The sequence below is a fragment of the Chelonoidis abingdonii genome, chromosome 2 (genome assembly GCF_003597395.2).
Source record: "Chelonoidis abingdonii isolate Lonesome George chromosome 2, CheloAbing_2.0, whole genome shotgun sequence".
In the NCBI taxonomy this organism is placed as follows: Eukaryota; Metazoa; Chordata; order Testudines; family Testudinidae; genus Chelonoidis; species Chelonoidis abingdonii.
This window is the reverse complement of record NC_133770.1, coordinates 87,197,194-87,220,879: the sequence shown is the minus strand read 5'-3', so window position 1 is coordinate 87,220,879 and position 23,686 is coordinate 87,197,194. Positions and strand designations below refer to the sequence as shown.

Here is a 23,686-nt window from a genome sequence, read left to right as displayed (position 1 = left end):
TTACCCAATAATCACATTGTTCCCAATCCTTTAATAAGTAAAATCTAAAGGTTTATGAAAGAAAGAAAGAAAGAAAGAAAGAAAGAAAGAAAGAAAGAAAGAGAAAGAAAGAAAGAAAGAAAGAAAGAAGTTAAAATTGGTTAAAGGAATCAAATACATACAATAAATGCAAAGTTCTTGAATCAGACTTATAGCAGTGATGGAATAAACTGCTGACTTAAGTCAAGTCTCTGGTTGCTTCCAAATCATTGGAAGGTCCTCAGTCCCTTGGTTAGACTGCTCCCATTAGTGTAAGTCCATAGTCCAGAGGTTTGAGCAGGAAAGAGGCCAAATGAAGATGTTTTCAGGGCCTTTTATAGCTTCTGCCATGTGGAGGGAAATCCATTCTTATCAGGGCTGCCCAGAGGGGAGGGCAAGTTGCCCCAGGCCCCACAGGGGCCCCGCAAGTCCTGGCCCGGCAGCGGTTCGGGTCTTCAGCAGCATTTCGGCAGTGGGGAGCCCTTCAGTGCTGCCAAAGATGCGGAGCGACTGAAGGGACCCCTGCTGCCAAAATGCCATTGAAGACCAGGACCTCCGCAGGGTGAGTACAAGCGCCTCAGCTCCCCCGCTTTGCCCCAGGCCCCCTGAATCTTCTGGGCAGCCCTGAGTCTTATAAACGAAGTGCTCAGCACAGCTAATGGAAAATTACAGGTAGCAAGATGGTGTCTGGAGTCATTTGGGCAAGTCACATGTCCATGAATGATTTCACTTAGTCGCAGCTGGAAAGTCCATTAAGAATAGATAGGCATCTTCCATTATAAGTTAAGTGTTCTTTAATGGGTCATTCTACTTGAATAGTTCCTTCACAAGGTGCTGGCTAGTGTGGTAGCTTGTTGGTGCTACCCAGAAGCAAACACTTTAGAAATACAGGTACGTGGTTAATATTCCTAACTTCAGCTACAAAAATGATACATGCATACAAAAAGTGTAATCATATTCAGTGATTTGTAACCTTTCCATAAACGTCTTACATGCCACATTTTGTACAAGATTTGTTGTAATTATATAACAGTGGTGGCAACAATGATCTACATGGTCATAATCTAGTCAGATAATGTCACAGTCTCTATCTGGTTTCTCACTGATTTTTTCTAAAACAATATTTAAAAGAAATTCACAGACCAAAATAAATCTGCGAAGTTGAGGCACTGTTGCTGGAAACAGTTTAGTGGCAGCATATAAATTCTTCCATAGTGTAATCCTGGCTCCATTGTAGTTAATGGCAGAACTCCCATTGACATCACTGGAGCCAGATTTCCCACTCATATTCAGGGATAACCCCAAGCAGAGTTTAGCTTCCTGCTAAGTGTGGTGTAAAGAACAAATGTTAACAGACAAAAAGCTATATGGTAGGATTTGGGATGATTTGATAGAAATTGCTGAAATGAAATTAAATGGATTTGAGAAAAGTGAAGAGGAAAATAGGTAATGGCCAAATCAACACCCATGAAAGTGTTAGGGGGATGAGTATTCTCACTTCTGCACTCAAGGCCCTTAGTTCATATAAGTATAGTTATGAAGCCTGTAAAATTGTATATTCACTGATTTATCTGTGAAAACTTAGTGCCAGAAAAATGTACAGTTCCACTTATCTGCTCTCTACTGCCAGTTCTTGCTACCTTGTTATACATAATGGACCATATTCATTCCTGATGCCACTCCACTGATTTCAGTGGAGCCACAATAAGGATAAAGTTCCCCTAGTGTACCTTGTTCTTAAGCAACAGGATCTGAGTTAAAAAAATATCCGTGGATGCAAATCAGAAAAATATAACATTTAAAGAGTTTAAAATGTAGTTTTTGGCTACTTTCCCAAGCACAAGGCCTCCTTAGTCCCATGCAACAGCCATCTGACTTTATTCTTTGTGATACACCATTTCCATATGCTTATGCTTGGTAGTATGTAGTTAATTTTCTGATATAGAATGTAAATGCCTTTGAGTCTGAAGCCATGCAATAAATTTTACACTTCTGTCTAAAAAAACATCCAACACAGTCACAATACGCTGATATGCTGTATTATGCATGCCACATGAAAATGATGTTGTTGCAAACCACAAGTCATATTGCTAAGAAAATTCCAAGGATACAAAACCCACAAATACTTTGCATGGAATAAAGCATAGCACAGCACACATATATCTGCTGCTGTAAAAAGAGACTGGGTGTGGTTAAGTATGCAGTGAGCGTTTCTGAGTTCATTGCCCTCTGAGGTAAAACTCACACCCACACTATTTTTAAATTACCCTCTCCCCATTTCTGGAGAATTACTCTGTGACACAGCAAACTGTCAAAAGGGAAAAAGGATGGAAAAACCCATGCCCTTTAAAAAGCTAGAGTAAGCGTTGGATAGTTTGTGACTCTTTCAGGCTAGCATATGATCCAGCTGCTTTTACTCACTGATGAAGTGAGGGAGAGGAGACCTGACTATTAGCACATCTTAAGACCTGGCTTTATGCTGTCATTAAGAATGCTGTGAATGGGAAAAGCCTGGGGCCTCTCTCTTCCTACTCACTTGGTAGGAGGCAAGGTAGCACTAGAGAAAGGTGTGTTGCTAAAGGAGGGTTAAAAAGAGCTGCACCTGAGTAGAAAATGCTGTCTGAAGGATGCTGGGCAGGTTAAGCCTGTGGGTAACATATAAGTAAGGGCCTAAAGAGATTCTTCTGTTTCAAAAAGGCTATTGACTGTGTACTGGAAAAGGCTTTGTGGACCAAGACCAATAAGTACTCCAGGGAACTTGACTCCAGATTAAAGTCCAAAGAGTAACCAGTGGATGAAAAGTACAGCACATCCTGCTACCATGAAAGGGAAATTTCATCCTCTTGTTATATAGGTCCCAGTCAGGAAGAGACAAGCCCATGAAAATAATAACTCCATCTCTGTCTTCCTTTCTTCCTACCAGACCTGTGGTAGGCAGGATATCCTGACCAAGCAGTGAGTACTGGTGGCATACTGACACACACGTTATGTGCCACTGTGATGTAGATGTTTGCTAGCGGCATGTTACTGATGCCTAAGGTGACCATAATGTGCACTATCTTTCTCTGCATTAGGCTTCTTTTCCCTTTGGGGTATTGCGCTCAGTGTGGCTTACAGCTGCTCTTATTGACCTAGTGGTATGAGTATCAGGAAGCTGTAAAGGTGGTTTACAGCCATTTTTATGCCTCCTCTCCAAGCTATGTTGGGCTCCAGCCAGCTGGCCCCAATTATCTCCACGGAAAGGGAAGTTTTACACCCAGAAAAAAAGAGTAAAACTGCGGAATATTCATGCAAGATACAACTTAACAAAATTTGGAATATATTGTGCTATATCACAGTCTTTCCTAGGAGTTACAATTGTTCAAAACGTGTGACAAAATGTGATTGAGTGAATGTACCCTACAAAGTGAACAGTTAGATCAGATGTTACAAACAAAATGATCCTAGCAGAATAGAAAAGGATCACAGAGTGATCCTCTGGATTCAGACAGAAATTATTTTAGAAAAGAACCTCACAAATGGATTATTGTTCCCTATACCACATATGAGATGCTAGAAAAGCTAAAGATTAGGATTAGGAAAAGATAAATTCTTCCCAATTCCCACCAAAGTAACTATAGCTGCATGTTTTCTGACAGTAGACTCACTCCAGATAATAATGGTGGGCATCATTTAAATTAGCTATGGAAGTAATAACAACACTGGATGTGCTATATCTAGGCCCATGAAAACAGTTTAAGATTTGTGAGAACTCATTTAATGCACCCAGACTCATATTGCATCCTATTGGATCCAAATATTGTATTAGTTTCTCCATGAGGATAGCATTTTGACCCTCTTAAAAATGCAAAGCTGCCCTCAATTAATATGTATCTATAGAGCACCAATAGAATGCTTGATTCTGTGCAAAAATTGGATTTAAAAAAATCAGAATAGGATCTATAGCAGGGGTAGGTAACCTATGGCACAGGTGCCGAAGGCGGCACACAAGCTGATTTTCAGTGGCACTCACACTGCCTGGGAACTGGCCATCGGTCCGGGGGCTCTGTATTTTAATTTAATTTTAAATGAAGCTTCTTAAACATTTTGAAACCCTATTAACTTTCCATACAACAATAATTTAGTTATATATTATAAACTTCTAGAAAGAGACCATTTAAAAAGGTTAAAATGTATGACTGGCATGCAAAACCTTAAATTAGAGTGAATAAATGAAGACTCAGCACTTCCGAAAGGTTGCCGACCCCTGATCTATAGGAATTTCATACACAAAAATATATTAAAAGAAAGTTAAAGTTGCAAAATGAGGCATTCAGAAATCTGGCAATGTCAAAATTAAGGTTGCTACTTCCTTTACACAGTCTGTAATTATATTATCACACACTATATTATCACTATTTTTCCTTATTTAGTATGAAGGCTGGATAGCAAATGAGGGAGGGGTCTCCATTCAGTAGGAGTTGAATAAGGCAGAGATAAGAATAAAAAACGAATATTAAATAGTTGCCTCATTAACTGAGTACTGCCCAAGCCATGCACTGAACAAGGCAGAGATCCAGTGGAAAAATCAGTATATGAGCATGTAATACTATATATCTGCATAGGCACACATATCTCATATATGCAGATATGATACAAGTGTCAATATACAATGGACATTCAGATCTTCTCCATTTGTTTTTGTACAACACCAAGCATACTGCCAGTGTTCTCATTTTATGTATTTTAGACCATCAGTATTAGAACCTTGATTTATACCATATGTTCATTTGTTCAACAGCACACACAGCACTCTCCATTAGTGCAAAATATCACATTTTGTAATTTATAATTAATCTATAATAATATATATTACACATTATATTGATGTAATTGAACTCATATTATATACTATAGATGAGATTTATGCTGACACAGTACATGTTCACCCACATCAACATTTTTAACGTTAAATATTTTCTATATAAACAGCACAATTGTCTGCCTTTCTCCTCCCTCATTATGTTCTCACTAGCTATAGCAGGCCTTCCCCAAGGACTGAGTGTAGTCATTCTGATACGCTCCCTATTAGAATTGTCATTGTATTGTACTTTCCCAGAAAGTTTGTGCTATTTTTTTCCAGCTAGCCACTGGCTGTATGTTGTCTGTTTTGTTTCTGTAATAGCGGTGATCAGTTTAATCAGTAAGCCAAAACATTGAAACTGACTAACGAGGGACATGCTTGGTTTGACAGAGGGGACAAACTCTTAGCAAAGGAGACAGCTTCATTAGCAAATTACTTTGAAGAAAATGCTGAATCTATTTTCAGTGTTGCTCTTCTTTTCTCCTTCCCCTATGTATGTATGTATGTTATCACCTCTCTCCCCCTCTTGCTCTGTGCCCCTTCTATGTCTAATTTAAAAAACACTTCTTTATATTCTGATGGCAGCCTCTTTATCCTCTGATGAGGGTGTATGAGAGAAAAATCAGTTTGCAGGTCAGTCAGCAACACAGGAAGTCACAAAAATTGAAAATCATTGAGAGGGAATATGAAGTCCCATAATGGCATCTAGCCACACATGGAAAGAGCAGCAATAGCACTCCCATCAAAGAGGGACTGTCTCAGGCAAAGAGGGAAGGCTATTGGGAAGGTGCTGTCCAAGGTGCTGCCTTCCCCATGGCTAACTGTAGTCCCATTTTTCTGGGAGCAGTTTGTGATGAAGTAAGAAGAATCAAGAGATGGAAAACACCTACTAGGTCAGGAAGGGTATGGCTTGTGGAGTTAGTGTCTCCAAGTCCTGCTTGAGCACCTATGCTATGGCATAAATCTGGGCTTGCAGTTGCTGGAGCTGGGTCTCATGCTAACATGTCCATACTGCATGATGCTGATCTTCTAACCCAGGTCTGTGATTTGAGCTGCGTCCCACTGCAAAATGACGGGGCTTGGGACACAGCAGGACCCTGTCTCTGATCCACACCCCTAGCGGGGTCCTAGGAGCTGTGTCCTGAGTGCTTGCTGACCTGAGTCAGACAGATTTGTGTATGGACAGAAGGGGGAGGGGGCTTGGGTTCAAACTTGAGTCAGACCCTGGGGTTAGTGTGTAGTGTAGACACCCCCCTAATCCGGCATTTCACCAAGGCAGGATTGTTACCTACAAACTGGGTGTAGGAGACTGAGATTCTGCTCTTGGGCTAAAACGGCACAGCATCATTTCAATCTCCCTCCCCGCCCCAAAAGAATGGCTGCAGCTGAAAGTTGAGTAGGTGGCTTTTGTCTCCGCTGTGTGCCGTTCTCGCGGCATGGTTTCCCCAGCGGATTCAGGCACGGGGTGGGCTAAAGCCGAGTCCCGCGGGGCTGCTGAGTCACACGCAGCCCAGGGGCACAGCGCCGGTGCAAGAGCCGCATGCGGGAGCGGGCGAGTTCCCAGCGCCCTCTATGGGCGGCTGGCTGCGTAGCGGCTATTCTGCCGTGGCAGGATGGGAGCGCTTGCAATGAAGCCCGCTGCTGGGCAGGGGTGCAAAACAAAGGAACAAATGCAATGAGGCCAATTTAGGCAGAGGGGGCTTTGGCCACAACCTTCCCGGAGACAAGTTGCAAAATCAACCTGCAGTAGCACATGCAACAGGGACACGACAATAGGTATCCCCGGAGCGCTGTCTGGGGGTAGAGGGATTATAAGGAGGTCACAACGTGCCAGAGATCGTGCGAAGCTGTGGCAGAGGATGAAGCGAGGAGATTTTGGAGGGGGGCGATCAAGTCCCCTGTCATTTCCATAGGAGCCCCCTTTCCTCGTTTCTACGGAAGAGGCCCCCTCCTGTTTTCATTGGGGGAGGGTCCTCGCTTTCCCCTGCTATACTAACATTTCATGGAGAATCCTCTCCCCGCCCCGCACTGCCTCAATTACCAGAGCTGCTGCTGCTGCTTGTGCAGCCAACCCCCTGCCCTGCGCCACGCGTGGGTCTCAGGATAAGGCCGGGGTGTTAAAAGGAAAGCAGATTGCGCTGGCTTCTTTCCTTAGCGGGAAGGGAGAGAAAAAAATCACACTCGTGTAGTCTGTGTCTCAGACGTGTAGATTAAAACGAGGCAAGGCCGGGGCAATTTCCAGCAAAGCAGCCACCCGGCGCTGGGTGCCTTATTTATAACTAGTGCTGGGAAGTCGAATCCACCCCGATCCACTGTACCCGGAGGCACTTCGGGCCCGAGCTCCAGAGAAGAGGGGCAGGAGAAAGAAGGTAAGAGGAGATTTTCGTTCCTTAACTCGGTTTGCCTGGCGTTGATCTGGAAGCTAGTGGAGAAAGCAGCTCTAGTATTTCTGAGCAGCCTCTGTTTTCTGCCCACCCAGTGCCACATTGGTTAGCGGTAGGTGACAGCAGAAGACAGTGGCCAAGCAGCGGTCCGAGCCAGGGAGAGGCAACAAGAATTGACGTGTCAATCAATGTGTCCATCATAATTGCGGAGCAAAAGTGCCACATGGTCCTCACCGCTCAATACGTGATTCACTAGCTGGGCCAGGGCTCTGGCTTGGATCTTGCTCTGATTCGCTTTCCCCCTCCCACTCCCAAAGAGAAAACATCTGACTGTAGCGATTCAGCTGCTTGCACCGGGCGCTAGCGCGTTACAGCCTGTTCAGTAGCGAAGGGGGGGAGGCTGATGCTAAATACTGCGGAGCAAGAGGGTTGTGGGGAGAGCGGGCAGGTGATAAGGGATCGGAAGAAGGCAGAGGTGTGGGGGGTGTTCGGCTGGGGAAGTGACACTACGCCAGGGGCTCGCAGATTTGCCCCCCAAAAGCAGGCGGGGGGACTGGAAAGGACCTGTTCTGGCTGCAGGGGGAAGATGATGTGGGGCGAGGGGTGCAGTGCAAGGTGGGTAGCAAAGCACAAGGCAAGTCTCGGTTTCCATCCTCACGCCTTATCCCGTGGCTTCCCAGAGCTGCTCGGGGGCTCAGCCGTTTGTTTGCTGGCAGTGCCGGCTCCACTTGTTCGCGCTGGGCACGGGGCGCGCAAACTCAGCTTCACACTCAAGACAAACCCTCGAGCCGTAACAACGCCCCTCTGGTCTAAACATGAAGCGTTTGGCGCATCAGTGGCCTCTGGAGCCCCTCTCGCATGTCACCGGAGTAGCAAAGCCCAGGGATCCCCTCCGACTCCGCGCGTGTGAATATTGGAATTAGAGTGGATCAGTCCTACGCATTTTGTTGTTTTATCAATTCCGTCCTTCTAGCAGCACCGTGCCCGTTGGGTGAGAAACACCTGATCCTATCCAAGAACCCCTCGCCCCTTTACCCCGCAAAAAAGTGTGTATTGCATTGGAAAATGAACACGTGAGGAGTCGGACAATCTGTTAAAATCATTGCTTTAGGGATGGAGAGGAGAGAGAAAATATCCGGCACTCCCTCAACTTCCAGTGTGTTTGGAGTGGTCTGGACTATTCTGAACGGTTCTCACACTGCATGATCCCTTAGTCTACATCCTAGAAATGAATGATTTATAGAACCCATACATACATAAATAAAACCAGCCATCGCTAATTAGTGCCTAGAGCTCAGATAACCAGCATTTACCTTTCGCTGCTCTTTATGCCAAAGGTTTGAAACCAGGAACCGTTATTTGAAGTTTTTTAAACGTGTGTGTGGATGAGTGGGGGAGAAACAATATTTAAAGGAGCCTTATCAGCCAAAAAGCCTCTGAACACTTCGTAGGTATGTTATATCTGGGCTAATTTTGGATAGATAAATTACAAAACAGTCTCTCTAGGTTTGTCTCTCTCTTTGGAGAAGGGAAGAAAGTATAAATGTTCAGCGTTAGAGTCTTATTTCACTGCAAGTTGAAATACAGACACTGAACTCTAATTAAGATGCGTTCTTTCTGGGCTTTGAAAGTATAAAGTAAGGTGACCAGATGTCCTGATTTTATAAGGACAGTCCTGATTTTGGGGTCTTTTTCTTATATAGGCTCCTATTATCCCCCACCCCCACTCCCAATTTTTTACACTTGCTGTCTGGTCACCCTAGTGTAAAATGGTGAAAAGACATTACTGTCCCCACCCAAAGCAAAGTCACTTGCTTAATTAAAACTACAATACTAGTGAACAAAAACACTACTGGCATCGATCACGGTCAAAGAAGCTCTGCTGAGGAAAGGGTTAAGAACGCAGAGCTTCTTCGTTAGCAGATTTTTTGGCACACACCCCCTTGCCCCATCACAGATAAATTAATTTGTTACGAAGTGATAGCAGCCTGTTGAGCATGTGGTGATCCTTCATCTGCGTCAGACCTGTGTAAACAGATGACACTACAACAAGCATTGGGCTAGACTATTTAAGGAGCAGCATTTCAAACTGTTAGAACTTATCTAACCCCAGCACTACTCTCTCTCTGATTTGAACTAGGAAAAAGTAACTCACTTAAAGGTAGGAGATGATGGGTCAGTAACTTTTTAGCCATAGTTTGGAAGAATCTTTGCTTATAGAAAAATGTAAAAATGATGTGACTGGCTATTTATTTGTCTACTTATTTTTTTAATATGAATTTTCAGTGTATTCTTCTCATGAATATTCTCACAGGCATCTTCACTAAAGAGATTTAGATCTTTAATATTCAGGACAATGTTCAGCTCTTTAATATGTGGGAACAGGGAATAATGCATGTTTCTATTGTTCTTTTTACCAACACCTTTATGTCATTAAACAAACTATTTTATATCCTTGAAAAAGATCTTGGAAAGCAAAATTATGTTTTAGTTTTGTAACTGAGCATCTAGTTCTTTAGGGTAGCCCAGCATTTGTGATGGGAAGTGAAAATTAATCATGTAAATGATAGAGATATATCATCATGAAAATGAACTAATATATGTATTTAAATATTGAACATTAGGTTCTGAGTCACACTCATTATATGAAGTAGCCAGGTTAGAACACCCATCTCTACATGAAATGAATATAGAGTATATGCATTGTATAAATAGCAAGGATGTACTTGATGCCTCCGTGACAAGGTATTAATTACGCTGGGGCTGTAGAATCCTGAAATGTTACCACTTTGAAACTTTTCTTTCATCTCATAACAATTGTGATGAAAACCTGTTTGCCTCACATTAAAACATTATTAACTCTAATGTATGTGATCGGTAAATTTGCTTAATGGGTCATATTTGAGACACAAGTTGGGTTTTTTTTAATATATATATATATATATTGTTAAATAACTTGTAAGTTTTAGGGGTTCTTTGCCATGAAATATTTCATATACACATAGAAAATAGCATTCTAGCATTAAGAAGTATCCAGTTCAATATTAGCTCTTGAAAAATGGACAAACTGAAGACTTACTTTACATATCTTAACTATAATACACAGCTTTGCATTAGTTATATCAACTGAAATAGAGTTCGTCCAGAAATGTAAAATAAGTCCTATGTTTGGATTTTATAGAAGCAAGAAAATATCCAAAACATTTATTCTCTGTTTTACATGAAGAAACATATTGTTCCAAATCATTCTATTTCTAATTCTTAAACAGCTTTGAAAATTCACCTGAGATCCTGGTTTATTTCATTTTTTCAATTGTTGAGTATGATTTTGTTTTCCTTTCCCTTGATGATCTTTTCCTTCTCTCTCTCTCTCAAATATGGTAGAACAGCTGGAACAATTAAGCACAAACAAAATACATGTTGCTAAAATAAACATTCTTTACCAGCTTTTCAAAACTGAGTATTTATATCCCTTGTATATTTTAACAAGATGTTGAAATACTGAAATGTTTTGTCCTGAGACAGAGGAGGAAATACCACATAGAGAAGGCAGTTCTTCAGCAAAGAGCTTTGCAATGGATTGATTTTATCTCTACTTGTACCACTATACAGCCCTCTCTCTCTACTGCCTCTTAAATCTAGAAACATTTTACCTACCTGTCAAATACTCTCTTGCCAGTCTTCTCCTGTTTAACACTGTTCCTTTATTTACTGTACTCTCTAAAATCTAGTTTGTTCAGAAGTCAGCACTTATTTAAAAAAGGGAAAGAAGGGGATAGTATTAAATACAGTGAAATTCACCATTCTAACAATCTCTTATTTCTTTTCCCTCCAGCTATGTACAGTGGTATCTGCATCTACATGTTCCTTGCTATGCTGTCAATGAGCTCTTTTGGACAGCAGGCTACAGGCTCGCACAATGAGAACCTTGTGGCCACTGAGCTTGAGCAGAGCTTGACAGAACATCACCGACATGTTCGTGTCCCTTCATCAGCTGGCCAGCTGAAACCTATCCAGCGGTTGGATGGAAATGTTGACCAAAAAGCCAACATTGGAGCTTTGCTGGCCAAATATCTCCAGCAAGCCAGAAAAGGTAATAGCCAACATATTATGCCATGTGTCTGTGTCAAAAGGATTCCCTTTGAAATTCAATACTTTTACCGATTCATAGGTTTTTAAGGACAGAAGGAACTACTATGATCATCTACATTTTGTAAAGGAAATATTGAAAAATATTAAGGAATTGAGCATTTGCTTTCATACATGTACAGTAAGAATCTATCTTACATTTCTAGTTTCATGATTGCTTGGAATACAATAGAATTGTACAACTGCAAACATCTGTGGTGTTGCAGCTAGGTTTGTTCCATATAGTGACAACGGAATAGTGCAATTTAAAGGCTTGATTCTTCAAACTCTTACATTAGTTGCACTTACCCACCTGAGTAGGTAATTAGGCAACCTACATAATTGTAGGCTAGAGGCCCACAGAACATGTATTTGCACAAAATAAAACAGTTTACAGCAGCGGTCGGCAGCCTTTCAGAAGTGGTGTGCCAAGACTTCATTTATTCACTCTAATTTAAGGTTTCATGTGCTGGTAATACATTTTAACGTTTTTAGAAGGTCTCTTTCTATAAGTCTATAATATATAACTAAACTATTGTTGTATGTAAAGTAAATAAGGCTTTTAAAATATTTAAGAAACTTCATTTAAAATTAAATTAAAATGCAGAGCCCCCTGGACTGCTGGCCAGAACCAGGGCAGTGTGAGTGTCACTGAAAATCAGCTCGTGTGCCACCTTCGGCACCCATGCCATAGGTTGCCTACCCCTGGTTTACAGTATATACATTATAGTATATACTTACAGACAGAGAATGACTTTGGAAAAGGAATGCTTTCCTCCTGAAAAGCTAGATATCTCTTCTTCTAAAAAAGTTATTGGATTTAAAACACTTGCAAATAGTTGTCCATTCAAACTTCCCTTTAAGGGGCTCATTCACCTTTTTTTTTAATTAAATGCTCTGCTCTGAAAAAGAGCCGAGTTTGGTATCTGAATACACCGGACTATTGCTCACATATTCTGGGAGACAGGCTACTTGCAGAGCATTTTCAGTGAGCAACATGGCTGCCAAGTGCAGCAAAAACTACTACACATGGTGGTTTCAGAGGTCTTTTCTTCTGCTACAGTCTCCCTGTATTCTACACCCTGCATTGCAGGAAAGGAGGATATCTTGGAAGTGAAGGGGATGGGTGTCAGGGCCAACAGGAGATTCTTTGCCTGCTATTGCAGAGCTGTTTTGATGTCAGGCAATTAATTCTGGTCTGGGAGTGAAATATCTCCCCTCATGCACTTAGGATGAAATTCACTTCCCCCAAGCAGTGGCGTGTCCCTTCCATGCCCCTTCACATTGGCCTATGCAGGGCTGATAGAGACCTCTTCTTTGTCACACATACGGAGGCTTCATTATAGAGCTTATATTGTGCTGGCCTCCACACTACATTGAATTTCTTCCTTACTCCTGATAGGGCTCTGCAGCATATGTTGTGTGTGTGTGTGTATGTGATATACAGCGTATATATTGTCTGCATTTTCACACACACTTATTCATACTTACACATATGTAATGGTCAAGTAATAATAGTTATAAGCAACTAGAAAAAAATATCACTTCTGAGCATGCTCTGAAGACGTCTGAACAGCACCTAATAATGCCAAATATAATCGTGTACATTCTGGAGTCCAGTTTAACAGTAAAAGTAATATAAGGAGGAGATTATTTGATGTTCATTTAGAAAGCTCAGTGCTATAATTAAATGATTTGTGGGACTAAGCACTATTGTTACGGGAGATCTGTAAAACAGAATCTTAATTGTATCTCTCCAGTTTTATATTTCCATCCTTCATTTCCTGAAAATCTGCTGTTTGGAAGTTTATCTATTTATTCTGTTTCAGTATGGTTTCATAGTTTGTGCATTCTCCAAAATTCTTGACTGGCATTTCAACTATCTCAACCAGGTATCATGAAAGAACACTTTGGCTTTATCTTAAATGTTACCTGACAGAAGATATCTTGTATCTTATTGATTTAGCCCAGATTTCTTAAAAAAAACGACCACCACCCCAAAAAAAGCCCACCTATTTTCTGATATTCATAGTCCTTAAAGCCACTGTAGGCATATGATACAATACTTTCTTGTGACCTGGTAGAGGTCAAGCTTGATTTTAGCCCATCACAGACAGATGGTTGGACTCAGACATGTTAACAAACTTGTAACAGGAGAGGATAAAGAATTCGGAGTGAAAGGACAAAAATATGTAACCTTTGTATGATTGGATCTGATGAAAAGCACATTGTGGCCTCTCATTTACTTCCCCTTCAAGTCCATTATCTACCAATTATATTATCCTCCTTTAGCAGAAGACCCTTATGGCTTGTGTGTTTTAGGAGGGGTTGCTCAGTGTTGTAATTTCATCAAGATAATATTGCTTTTAAATTTAAAAAATGGCTGATATGAAGCTTCCAACTGATATCTGATGATGAATCTGAAGACATCCCCTCAGTTCCAGTTTTAGTCACTTTTGGGATGTTCAATCCATACCTACTGGCTAGAAGATACTACACATATTGGGACTTTTGCTGTGCTAATAATTAGTGGTGATATTTGTGGTTATGGTTTGTGGAGAGGCATTGCCAGTTATAACTGTAGGGAAAAATAAGTTATCTCACAAGTTAGGGTTGGGTTCTACCAGCTTTCAAAAATGGCTGTAATTTGAAGCTGAAATGTTTGAAGGCCAGTGGTTCTGTAAAGTCTATAGGCCACCTTTGGAGATTTGAAGGTAATTAAGATGACCTCTATTTTGATAAGAAATTCAGTTTATTATGCATGATCTACTAGCTCTTTGAATTAAGTTATCCTAAAAGTGTGCTATCATGTATCTGGCAGCTGAGTAAAGGAGACACATTGTGGCTGTCAAGTCAGAGACACATGATTTAAAATTCTTTGTCAGGGCAGATCACAATTGTTCTAAAAGCCAGTAGGGCCCAGTGGATAATTGATTTGCAAACTCAGAAGTCTTTTAAGTAGAAACAGTCTCTGATCTGAGCGATGATCTGTTCCAATGATATCAGACTATATATTGCCAAGAAACCACATTCTTATTGCCCCTTAATTACATAATTAGATAAATTCACATACATAATTCAGCTTCTGAATATTTAACTGATATCCTTAATTTGTTAATCAGACTTTTTAGTAGTTAAATTTTTGCCATTTTGGTTTAAGCAAATGTCTAAAGCGTGGAGGATGGGGATCAATTCAGTTTGTATGTCCTCTCCTCTGCAATCGACAAAGTGATTAAGTTCCTAACCATATGTTCATTATTTTGTTCTGAATCATTTCTCTCTGTAAAAAAAACTCCATCCACGTAAAAGTCCTGTCACAGCAGGTGTTCCTTTAAAATATAAATTCTTGCATAGTAAGAATATTCTATAGATTTGAGGACTTAATTTCATAAATTTAAAGACTCACAGATCTGGGTCAAAGCTAAATATTAACGATATACTGTATCGTGTTTGTTCCTGTTCCCATTAAAGTTAATGGGACCTTTGTCACTGACTTCAGTCATAGAAAGTTTAAGCTTATTTTTATAATTACAGTATTACTGCACATGAGGTTGTAATGTATCCATGGAAGTGCAAATTTTCACACTCTTTGGATGGAAGCGGAGTCAATTAACATTTTAAAATTCTTTCAGTTCTAATGATGTAACGTGTTAAAAAGAGATGTCTTCATCTGTCTTAATCTCTGGGCCTTGATTTTACCATAGAAAATGTTGGCCTTACATCCTATTAATGCTTTAAACATAGATGGACAAAAAACCAAAAGCAATAGCAGAGATCAGCACTCTAATACTATGGCAGAAGGAAGCATAGAAGAACCTTAGCTCGATAGCAGAAGTTGCCAAAAAGTAATAGTATTCAGAGTTCCAGCACAGTTGTATCTGCAAGTTTAGCCAGACCATTCGCACATACAAACATGCCCAGCTTTTCTGGAAAACCCGCATGTCTGAACTCCATCCCGCCTCCTAACAGGGGTACATTGTAAGACTATGTATTCTCGTACTCTGCACCATCTGTGGCTCTTCAGGCAACATAGAGGACTGTCATGGAGTCCTCATCCCAGGCATGATCTTACTCTCAAGTTGATTTAGCTCATCACAGAGCATTCTGCACACCGCCTAACAAACAAGAGGGAGACATCAGAGAGAACACTGAGCAAATGGGCTGAAGCCAGCAGGTCCCTCCTCATCCCTCTAAGTGGCCAGGCAGTGAGGAAAAAACATGCCCCCATTCCCTCCCAGCAGCCAGGAATGGGGATGGAGAGAGGGAGGAAATTACGTGCCAAATGGAGTCAGAGACCCATAGAATAGTTACTCCAAGGCTACACCTTCCACAACATGGGAGAACCCCCATGCACTGAGAGAAATGTGCAGATTAGTCAGGCTGTACACAAATCATAGTGCACACAATAACAAATGCCTGTAGCAAACCACCAATGGATATTCTTTTTATTTTGAATAAAAGCAAATAATTTATTTTTTTCCTTTCTGTACCCTGGTTACATTATTTTTGAAAAAAGTGCTGTACAAATTGTATAAACCTCACTGCTGTACACATTAATAAGTGACAGATACAAAAATGAGATTGGGGAAGCTTAAACTGAATTCACTTATTCTTTGCCCCTCATGTCTCATCTGTTAGGTCCTACTGGAAGGATCTCAATGATGGGAAACAGGGTACAGAACATTGACCCTACACACAGGATAAACGACAGAGATTACATGGGCTGGATGGATTTTGGACGCCGCAGTGCTGAAGAATACGAGTACTCCTCTTAAAGAACATCAAACTATATCAAAAAGAAGAATCCTACTCCCATTTCTGTACAGAAAGGAAAAAAATAATTTTTGTCCTCTACGAATCAGTGTTTAAAAAATATATTATGTCCTTGATGTAAATTTGTCTGTAAAACTATACAATGCAATATATACATATGCAGAATTTGCCAAAAAAATGTTCTTTCTGCTATGATTTCTTATCATACTCTGTTGATATTATATTAAAATTATTTCATTTATTTCCTTTTTGTCCTGTCACAGCAAGTTGCTGAGTGTCTTACAATAAACTCAAGCAGGAAAATGCCTTCATTCTACTAGGCAAATATATTACATGTGTTAAGCAAGCATACAGACGAAGAACCACTTTTTAAGTAAACCTTGCAGCATTCTCTTTGATTGTGGACTCTAGAGGTAACCTGTCCCAGCGTCAATCTAGTAGCACAGTTTTGTCACAAAAGATCAAGTATCTTCATAGTTACCCTATTTGTAAAGGATTCACTTATACAACAAAGTCACATGTTTTCAATGAATGGTCAACAGTGCTAAATCTTTAGAAAAACCTTTCATCTTCTTGGCTTAGTTATTTTCTGTTATGAATTAAATGTGAAAATTCTGCTAACAGCTATTAATCATGGAATAAATAGAACATTCCTTGCATTGTGGTGAGTTATACATTTGTTTTGGGTTTGTGAGGTAATCCTATATGTAGTTCTTTTGAGGGAGGTGGAAGGGAAGTGCCATGTGGTCGATATCAGAATAATTGCAATTATATCTATATCACATTGTTTTTAAAAAGTAGGTTGAGGCTTTAAATCATAAGTTAGGCCAATACTTCTATTGATTTCAACAGGAATACAGTGCATCTCAAATGACTTCAGCCTGAGCCCAACCACTGCCCCGTCCTGATGGCTTTGTATCAAGTGAAAAGACTCCCATTGACTTAAATATGATTTTGCCAGAGTAAGGACTTTAGGAGTGGGCCCAGTATCATTCTGTCTCCCATTCCCACTCAGAAAGCTCTTGTGTGCATTATAAAATGTTGACTAATGTACTTTCCATATAAGAAGCATAACCTGAAAAGAACAAAGACAGATATCCATTAATTCAATTGTATAAACATGCTTTACCTACATGAGATATTTCTGATCAACAACAATAGGACAGAAAAGTTACACGAACCTATGGGAACATAACTGCTCACCTTAATCAGAGACTAGTTAGTTGATTGTGCTCTAGGAGAACAAGTCCATGTGCTGCCAGAGGCCTCCATTTTTGGCAAAGAGATTCAAGGGTTCTCAAAAAAAATCATATGTCCTCTTTGATCTGCAGGAATAACATGAAGGTCAATCTCAAGCTATGTACAATATTTTTATTATTTATTTAGATATTAAATAATATAGCCATCTATCCAACGTTCTAGGTGCCCTGACATTAATAAGCATGCAATAAATAAAATTAAATTAATCCTCAGCAGCACCGAAATCAGTTCAACGGGATGTTGGCCAACCATCCCATCTTCATCATTTAGGAAGTATGCCCTCAGCCTTCTCCAGAGACTTCATCAAACTTTCAGTGGCATCAAAATCTAGTCACCAAGGCATAAAAAACTTCTATTTTCAAAGAACAGGCAATGACGACATGGTGGTGAGCTTGGTGAAAAAAAATTCAGTACATTTTTACAGAGGAAATAACCTGTTACTCTTAATAACGTTACCATTTATTCTTTATGAGGAATGAAAATATCAAGTGACGTACAGCAGAGAAATTGAAGCACCGAGGTAGGAGCTAGAAGCATTATAATTCTGGCTGAGACAGTGATTAAGATTATGACCTTGGTGGAAGACGTGTCTCCCTTTGTCTCACTCAATCCAGCTGAACCACTGGGTAAAATATAAATCTTTTTAGAAAAAAAAGATATTGCATCTGAACTAAGCTTCACTGGGTAAAAAATGCAAAAAGATAACCAGACCATATCATACACTGCTAATTTTTCTACTTAAATACATAAAATTGCTGACATTTAACTTGCTACCAGCACTGCTTATTGGAGAAAAATGTGGGAATCAGAAATGTTGTCAGAAAGTGCAATTAGAGGATGGTCTGAAATGTACCTGCAAAAATGACATTGTGCTATGCTGTTTTTATTGGATGAAACAGTGACGTGACTGAAGTCCATGGCAAAACTCCCCTTGATTTCAGTGGGGGGTCAGGATTTCACCTATTATCTCTCAATGATTTTCCGATCAAGTTTGTTCAGTTTACAAGCCCAAAGCTGATTTTTCTGAGTCCCTGTGTGAGAATTCTGTTGATGATTTGAAAATACAGTTGTGCATTTTCCCTCTCTCTTTATCACCCTTTCTACTACAGCTTCTGCAATCAGACCTCAGATGGCATGTCATTCATGATACATAAAGTAGAATAAAATTCAGTTTCTGACTCTGGGCATGCACACTGCAGGCTCAGGGTGATGACCAGCACCTAGCTCATGCCTCAGTAGGAGCCTCAAACCAGGTAAAATTTGGCATTGCCTTGCCTATCTTGCTTGCAGGGCCCAGTCTGGGAAGTATGCTCTGAGCACACCTAACTGCACATGTAACAGCCACAGGGAGAAGGAAGTAATGGCAATCTCCCCTACAACGTTTAGCCCAGCAGTTGGGGGACTCAGCTAGAACGTAGAAGAGCCTGGTTCAATTCCTTCTTCTGCCTGATGAACAGAACAGGTTTGAACAGGGGTCTCCCAGGTGCATGCCCTAACCGCTGAGCTATGGGATATTCTGATGTGTGTCTCCCTCAATCTCCTGGTCTGTTCCTCTGCATATTAACGATGCATTGCCCTGGAGAACATGAGTGAATAAGAATGACTCTATAGTTCAGTGGATAGTGAACTCACCTTGTAGTTGAGATGCCACTGTTCATATTCCTTCTCCTCCTCAGGCTCAGCTGGGAATTGAAGTGGAGTATCACACACCCTGGGTGCATGGGTGGTGGGTATCAAAGGCAGGGGAAGTCTAAGCCTACCCAAACTGCCTGCGTGGCTCCACCCACACTCCACCCCAGGCCTCTCCTGCTTCCCACTGTGCTCTGCTCTGGCTCTTACTTCCCATGTGGCCAGGGCCCCAGGCCAGTGGTACTGGAACAGGAGGAGTCAGGGAACCACAGCCCTCCCATATTTGTAAGTGTCTTGTTCACTTTTCACCTGGGCAGACCACTCCCCCTTTACCCTCCTCTTCCTCCTTCCCCACCCACACTCCCTACCCCGAGGCCTCACTCCCAGCCAGGCTAGTGTGGAGCCCGGGCAGCTGTGGGGAGCCGTGGCAGACCCTCCATCTGCCCAGGGTGCGTGGGGGCTGAGAGCAGCCTCCAGCCTGTGTCCTCACTTCCCAGGATCCCTGGCCACCCAGGGCAGGAGGAGCGTCCACTACTCCACACTGGTTCCCCACAGCTGCATGCATGAGTCTCCCTGACCCAGCTCCCATGGGGGGCAGTCTCAGAGCTACAGCCTGGCCATGGTAAGAGCTGCATGGGCAGCTGTGAGGAGCCATGGAGTCTCTGACAGGGGGGCTAGCTGCCTTCTCCTCCACCTCGGGCAGGGCCCCCCCCTCCACTTTTGGGAGAGCTCTGGTGCCCTTGCCCTAGGCTGGGGCTGCTGGGGGTTGGCCTGCAGCCAAGGACTCCAGATGGCTGGTGCCGGTGCTTGCGCCACCCGCCCACCCAGTGCTCTGGAGCTGGGAGCTGTGCAGCTCGTCTGCTCACCTGCCTGGTGCTCTGGAGCTGGGGAGGGGACCTCTAGGCTCTGGCGGGAGAAAGAGGAAGGGTGGGGCCCCAGACAGAAGGGGCAGGCCGGCTGGGGGCTAGCCTTCCCAAGCCCACTGTTCACCCCGCTGCCCCTGCTTGGCTGAGTAACCTATCCCCTGAGCTAAAGGTTATAATGGAGGCCTCTTCCTCCTCCCAGTTTTGTGTGGCATCAGGCGTGTGCCACTACTAAGAAAAGAGAGAGTGTACCTAACTCAAAGAGAGAGTTCTTGGCTTTGAATCCAACCTCCCTCCAATCTAGGCACCTAATTCCCCGATAGGGGTAGAGCTTAGGACACACTCCTTTCTTCAGCATGTGCTATTGGTTAGCTGAGGCACTCCACACCCAGCATACACTTGCTCTCGTGGATCCCATTCTTAGGTGCCTATTTCTCCCCATGCATCACATAGGCAGCCTGAGCGCCTAACTCAGGCTTTGTGGATGACATGCTTGGGGAGTGGGATGGTTATTTTGTTAACGAGGCTTGGTGGCCCAGAAGGAAGGGCTGTGAAAATGTTCTGTTTCAGCTAGTCTGTTGACTTGACCCTGTTTCCTGACTGAAGGTGATTGTGTTGGCGTACTTTTAGATGTCCCATCATGCCTAAATGTGGCCATGGGCCTTGGAATTGAGAACTTCTGGGAGTGGAAATGCTCCTGAGGGAGAACTTGCGTCAAGGCACTGGCTGAGAGAGGTGAGGGAAAAGCCTCTCAGAGTTGTAGTCCATGGGGGTCAGAGGAACTACTTTAGTTTGGTATTTTGCCTAAATTTGTCTTCAGCCAATAAACTGTGCCCTTAGGCAAGGGCTGGAAACAGATTCTGCCATGGCATTGCTCCTTGCTGGGTTGACAAGATAGCTCTCCAGCTTACAAATATCTTTATCTTTAAAAGCGTCAGCTGTTTCCAAAAGGTAATGGCAGACCTTCTTTCTGACACATATCTATTTCCAGTAACTCCAGGAAAGGACTCAGGTTTTCTTCCCACTTAGTTAAAGGCGACCTGCAATGAAGGACGAATTCTATGGCACTCTATAAGGTTAGACCTTCTGTCTTTTGCAACCCCTTTGAGATAGATTATTAGTTCCTATTCCAAGCACAGATTTACCTTTTACAAACTCATTGCGCTCCTCAATCTCAAAGTATTCAACCAGTTGCTATAGGTTTCTAAAAAAGGTTTCAACTATGTCCTCCTTCACTTTGGAACAACTGATGAAAACGTGCTCTCTCATGTTATATTCCTCTTATGGACAGGATATTCATAATGCCTTTGGAAAATATTATCATAATCACCTTCATCTTTTCTGCTGCTAAAGTGGGGTGCCTTAAAAACCATTCTCTTCCTTTCTTACTTAGGCATCTCCTATTTCATTCTTTAGCTTTGTGACATCACTCCAAGGCTTTGTAGCTCTCTCTCTCAGTATCTTTACGAGGCCATGATGGAAAAAACTATAAATTCCTCCCTGGATTAATCAGCCTTAATATTTACATTGAAAGAGGACATCACAGTATTGTATTAGGAGGATAGACTTTCTATACAACAGTTAAACTCCCAAAATGAAGCCTTGTAGTAAGAGAGAATCCCATAAACTGCACTAAAACATGGCTTAAGGGCATAAAAAGGGTCTCTGTGTTTTAATACTATATTTCCCTATTCCATTGTTCTATTTACAATTTAATGAAGATAAATAACAATCCAAATATGTAGAAAAGCAAAGCAGAATCTCATTAAGTTACAGAGACGCATTAATAGAAAGGATGGATGGTTAGGGGACTTTCTGTGTGACATTGAGCAAGCCAGTTAATCTCTACAACTCAGTTGCTCATTTGTAAAAATATTGAGATAACGTGTCTTTTCTCCACAAATGCCTAGAGAAGGCAGGGAACTGATTAAGTAGACCTGACCAAATAATTGGTTTTTTGTTCAGTAGCTGAACCAAGTTTGAAAAAAGTTTCAAACTGAAACTGAATTTTTTCAGATTTTCTTCACCAAAATGTCTGTGAAGTTGAATGAAATGTTGTTTTGAATTGATATTTCACTTTGAAAATGTCATTTTTGAAACAAAATATCAAAACAGCTGATTTAAAAGATGTCAAAACAAAACCTTTTGACATTTCTTGGGGGGGGGAGAGAAATCTGGGTATTTTTCATGAAAAACTATTTGCTGAATTTGGTCTGAATTTGCAAATAGTTAAAAATACACTCTTTGGAGGGGGGGAACAAAATTTACCATTTGCCAAAATCTTTTTTGTCCTCAGCTCTAATTATAAGCTCTTTGGGACAGGGAATATCTTTCGCCCAGTAATTTGTACATGGCATAACAAAGCTCCAGCCTTGCGTGGTGTCTTCAGGCACTACTGTAACACAAAAAATAAATTAAATAAAATATCATAGTTTTCATACCCACAAAAACAAAAGACAAAATGTTAAACTTGACATGTATTAAACCTAGAAATTCTGAGTTAAATCTAATACAGATGTCCTCTTTACCAAGTCTCAGACAACCATTTAGAAATATATAGAAAAGTATATTTAAATCCATTTCATATGTTATATGCTTTTTCTTCCATTTCTCTTCCCATTGGACCCAGCAGAATACTAATGTGTAGAAACCAACAGCTCTGTTGGCAGTCTTTGTGCAGATGGCATGATCCACACTGCTGCCCAGGATTTTGATTATGTGATAACATACATATAGGGCCTGATTCAAATGGAAAAATTAGTGTCATCATGAGATCGCAGGTGATATCTGCCATATTAAGCCATTTTTCCCAATCCAGCTATCCTATGAACTATAAATGCCGTCAATAGCTGAGACACAAGCTATAAGGCTGCTAATTATTATTAAGAGTTTGTGACATCAGTATAGAAGATATTTGCTTTTATTAATCATGAAAACAGAGGTTCAAGACAATTTTAATGATTCTGAGGCTGCACGCCGCTTTCAGAAACCAGTTAATGCTGCAAATGTGTTGTTATGACCACTTGGGCCACAAGTGACTTAACAATCCCCTGTATTGCTAAAAAATTAGTCACCCAATCAGGGAGCAGAAGCTACACCACATGGCCAATCAGACACTCCAAACATCAAACACTTGAAGCAACAGTTGTGGCAAATCATGTGCAACTCAGAGGGTGAAATCTGTTTGTATCAAATATTGGTCAAATACTTCAAAGAGCAAACAAATTTGTATAACTTAAAATCTTTTTCCAGACAATGGGAGCTAAATTAATCAAATGTATTGTTTGGTGTGAATAGTCCACTCGTGAACTACAGACAGCAGCTACACTAAGAGATCCAAAGAGGAGCTTTCTCCCTGCACAAGCCAGTGTGTGCTGTGAAATGCTTTCCTTAGGCAGACATCACGGTTCTTTGATTGTGAAACATCTTCCAGATGTAGCAGAAAAGAATAGCTTCAAAACAGCAGGTACCTACCTAATGGCAAACACTGGTAGTGTGGCCAGACAGAGGGCTCCAGAGAATTCAGAGAACTTGTGTTCAGCTAAAAGTTCTTATTGTCCTCTGCATTAGGGCTGCTGTGGGCCACTCGGCCAGCACAAATCAGCCCTGGAGCAGGCATGGCCAGCTGTTGGAGGAACATCCCTCACTGGGATCCCCAGATGGCATAGAGCTACTGTAGCAGCTCCTGTGACACCCCTCTGTCTACAGCAGGTGCAGAAGTCCTGGCTGGTGGAAAAGGGTGGGGCCAGCACATCATTAGATATCAGTCTTAGGTGCTGTAATGGCCA

General features: G+C 41.5%; 1 protein-coding gene across 1 annotated transcript; it reads left to right on the top strand.

Annotated features, from left to right (window-relative positions):
* Window positions 1–7,797: 7,797 nt before the first annotated feature.
* Window positions 7,798–16,886, top strand: CCK (cholecystokinin). The gene is made up of 4 exons (XM_032763365.2): window positions 7,798–8,582; window positions 9,203–9,406; window positions 11,081–11,338; window positions 16,012–16,886. The coding sequence occupies exons 3-4, from the start codon at window positions 11,083–11,085 to the stop codon at window positions 16,146–16,148; spliced, it is 393 nt and encodes a 130-aa protein (XP_032619256.1). The 5' UTR covers window positions 7,798–8,582; window positions 9,203–9,406; window positions 11,081–11,082; the 3' UTR covers window positions 16,149–16,886.
* Window positions 16,887–23,686: the final 6,800 nt, after the last annotated feature.

Coding starts and splice junctions, on each gene's coding strand:
- CCK (XM_032763365.2), top strand. CDS start 11,083: ATGTACAGTGGTATCTGCATCTACATGTTCCTTGCTATGCTGTCAATG. Junction 11,339..16,011: donor TCTCCAGCAAGCCAGAAAAG/GTAATAGCCAAC, acceptor CTCATCTGTTAG/GTCCTACTGGAAGGATCTCA.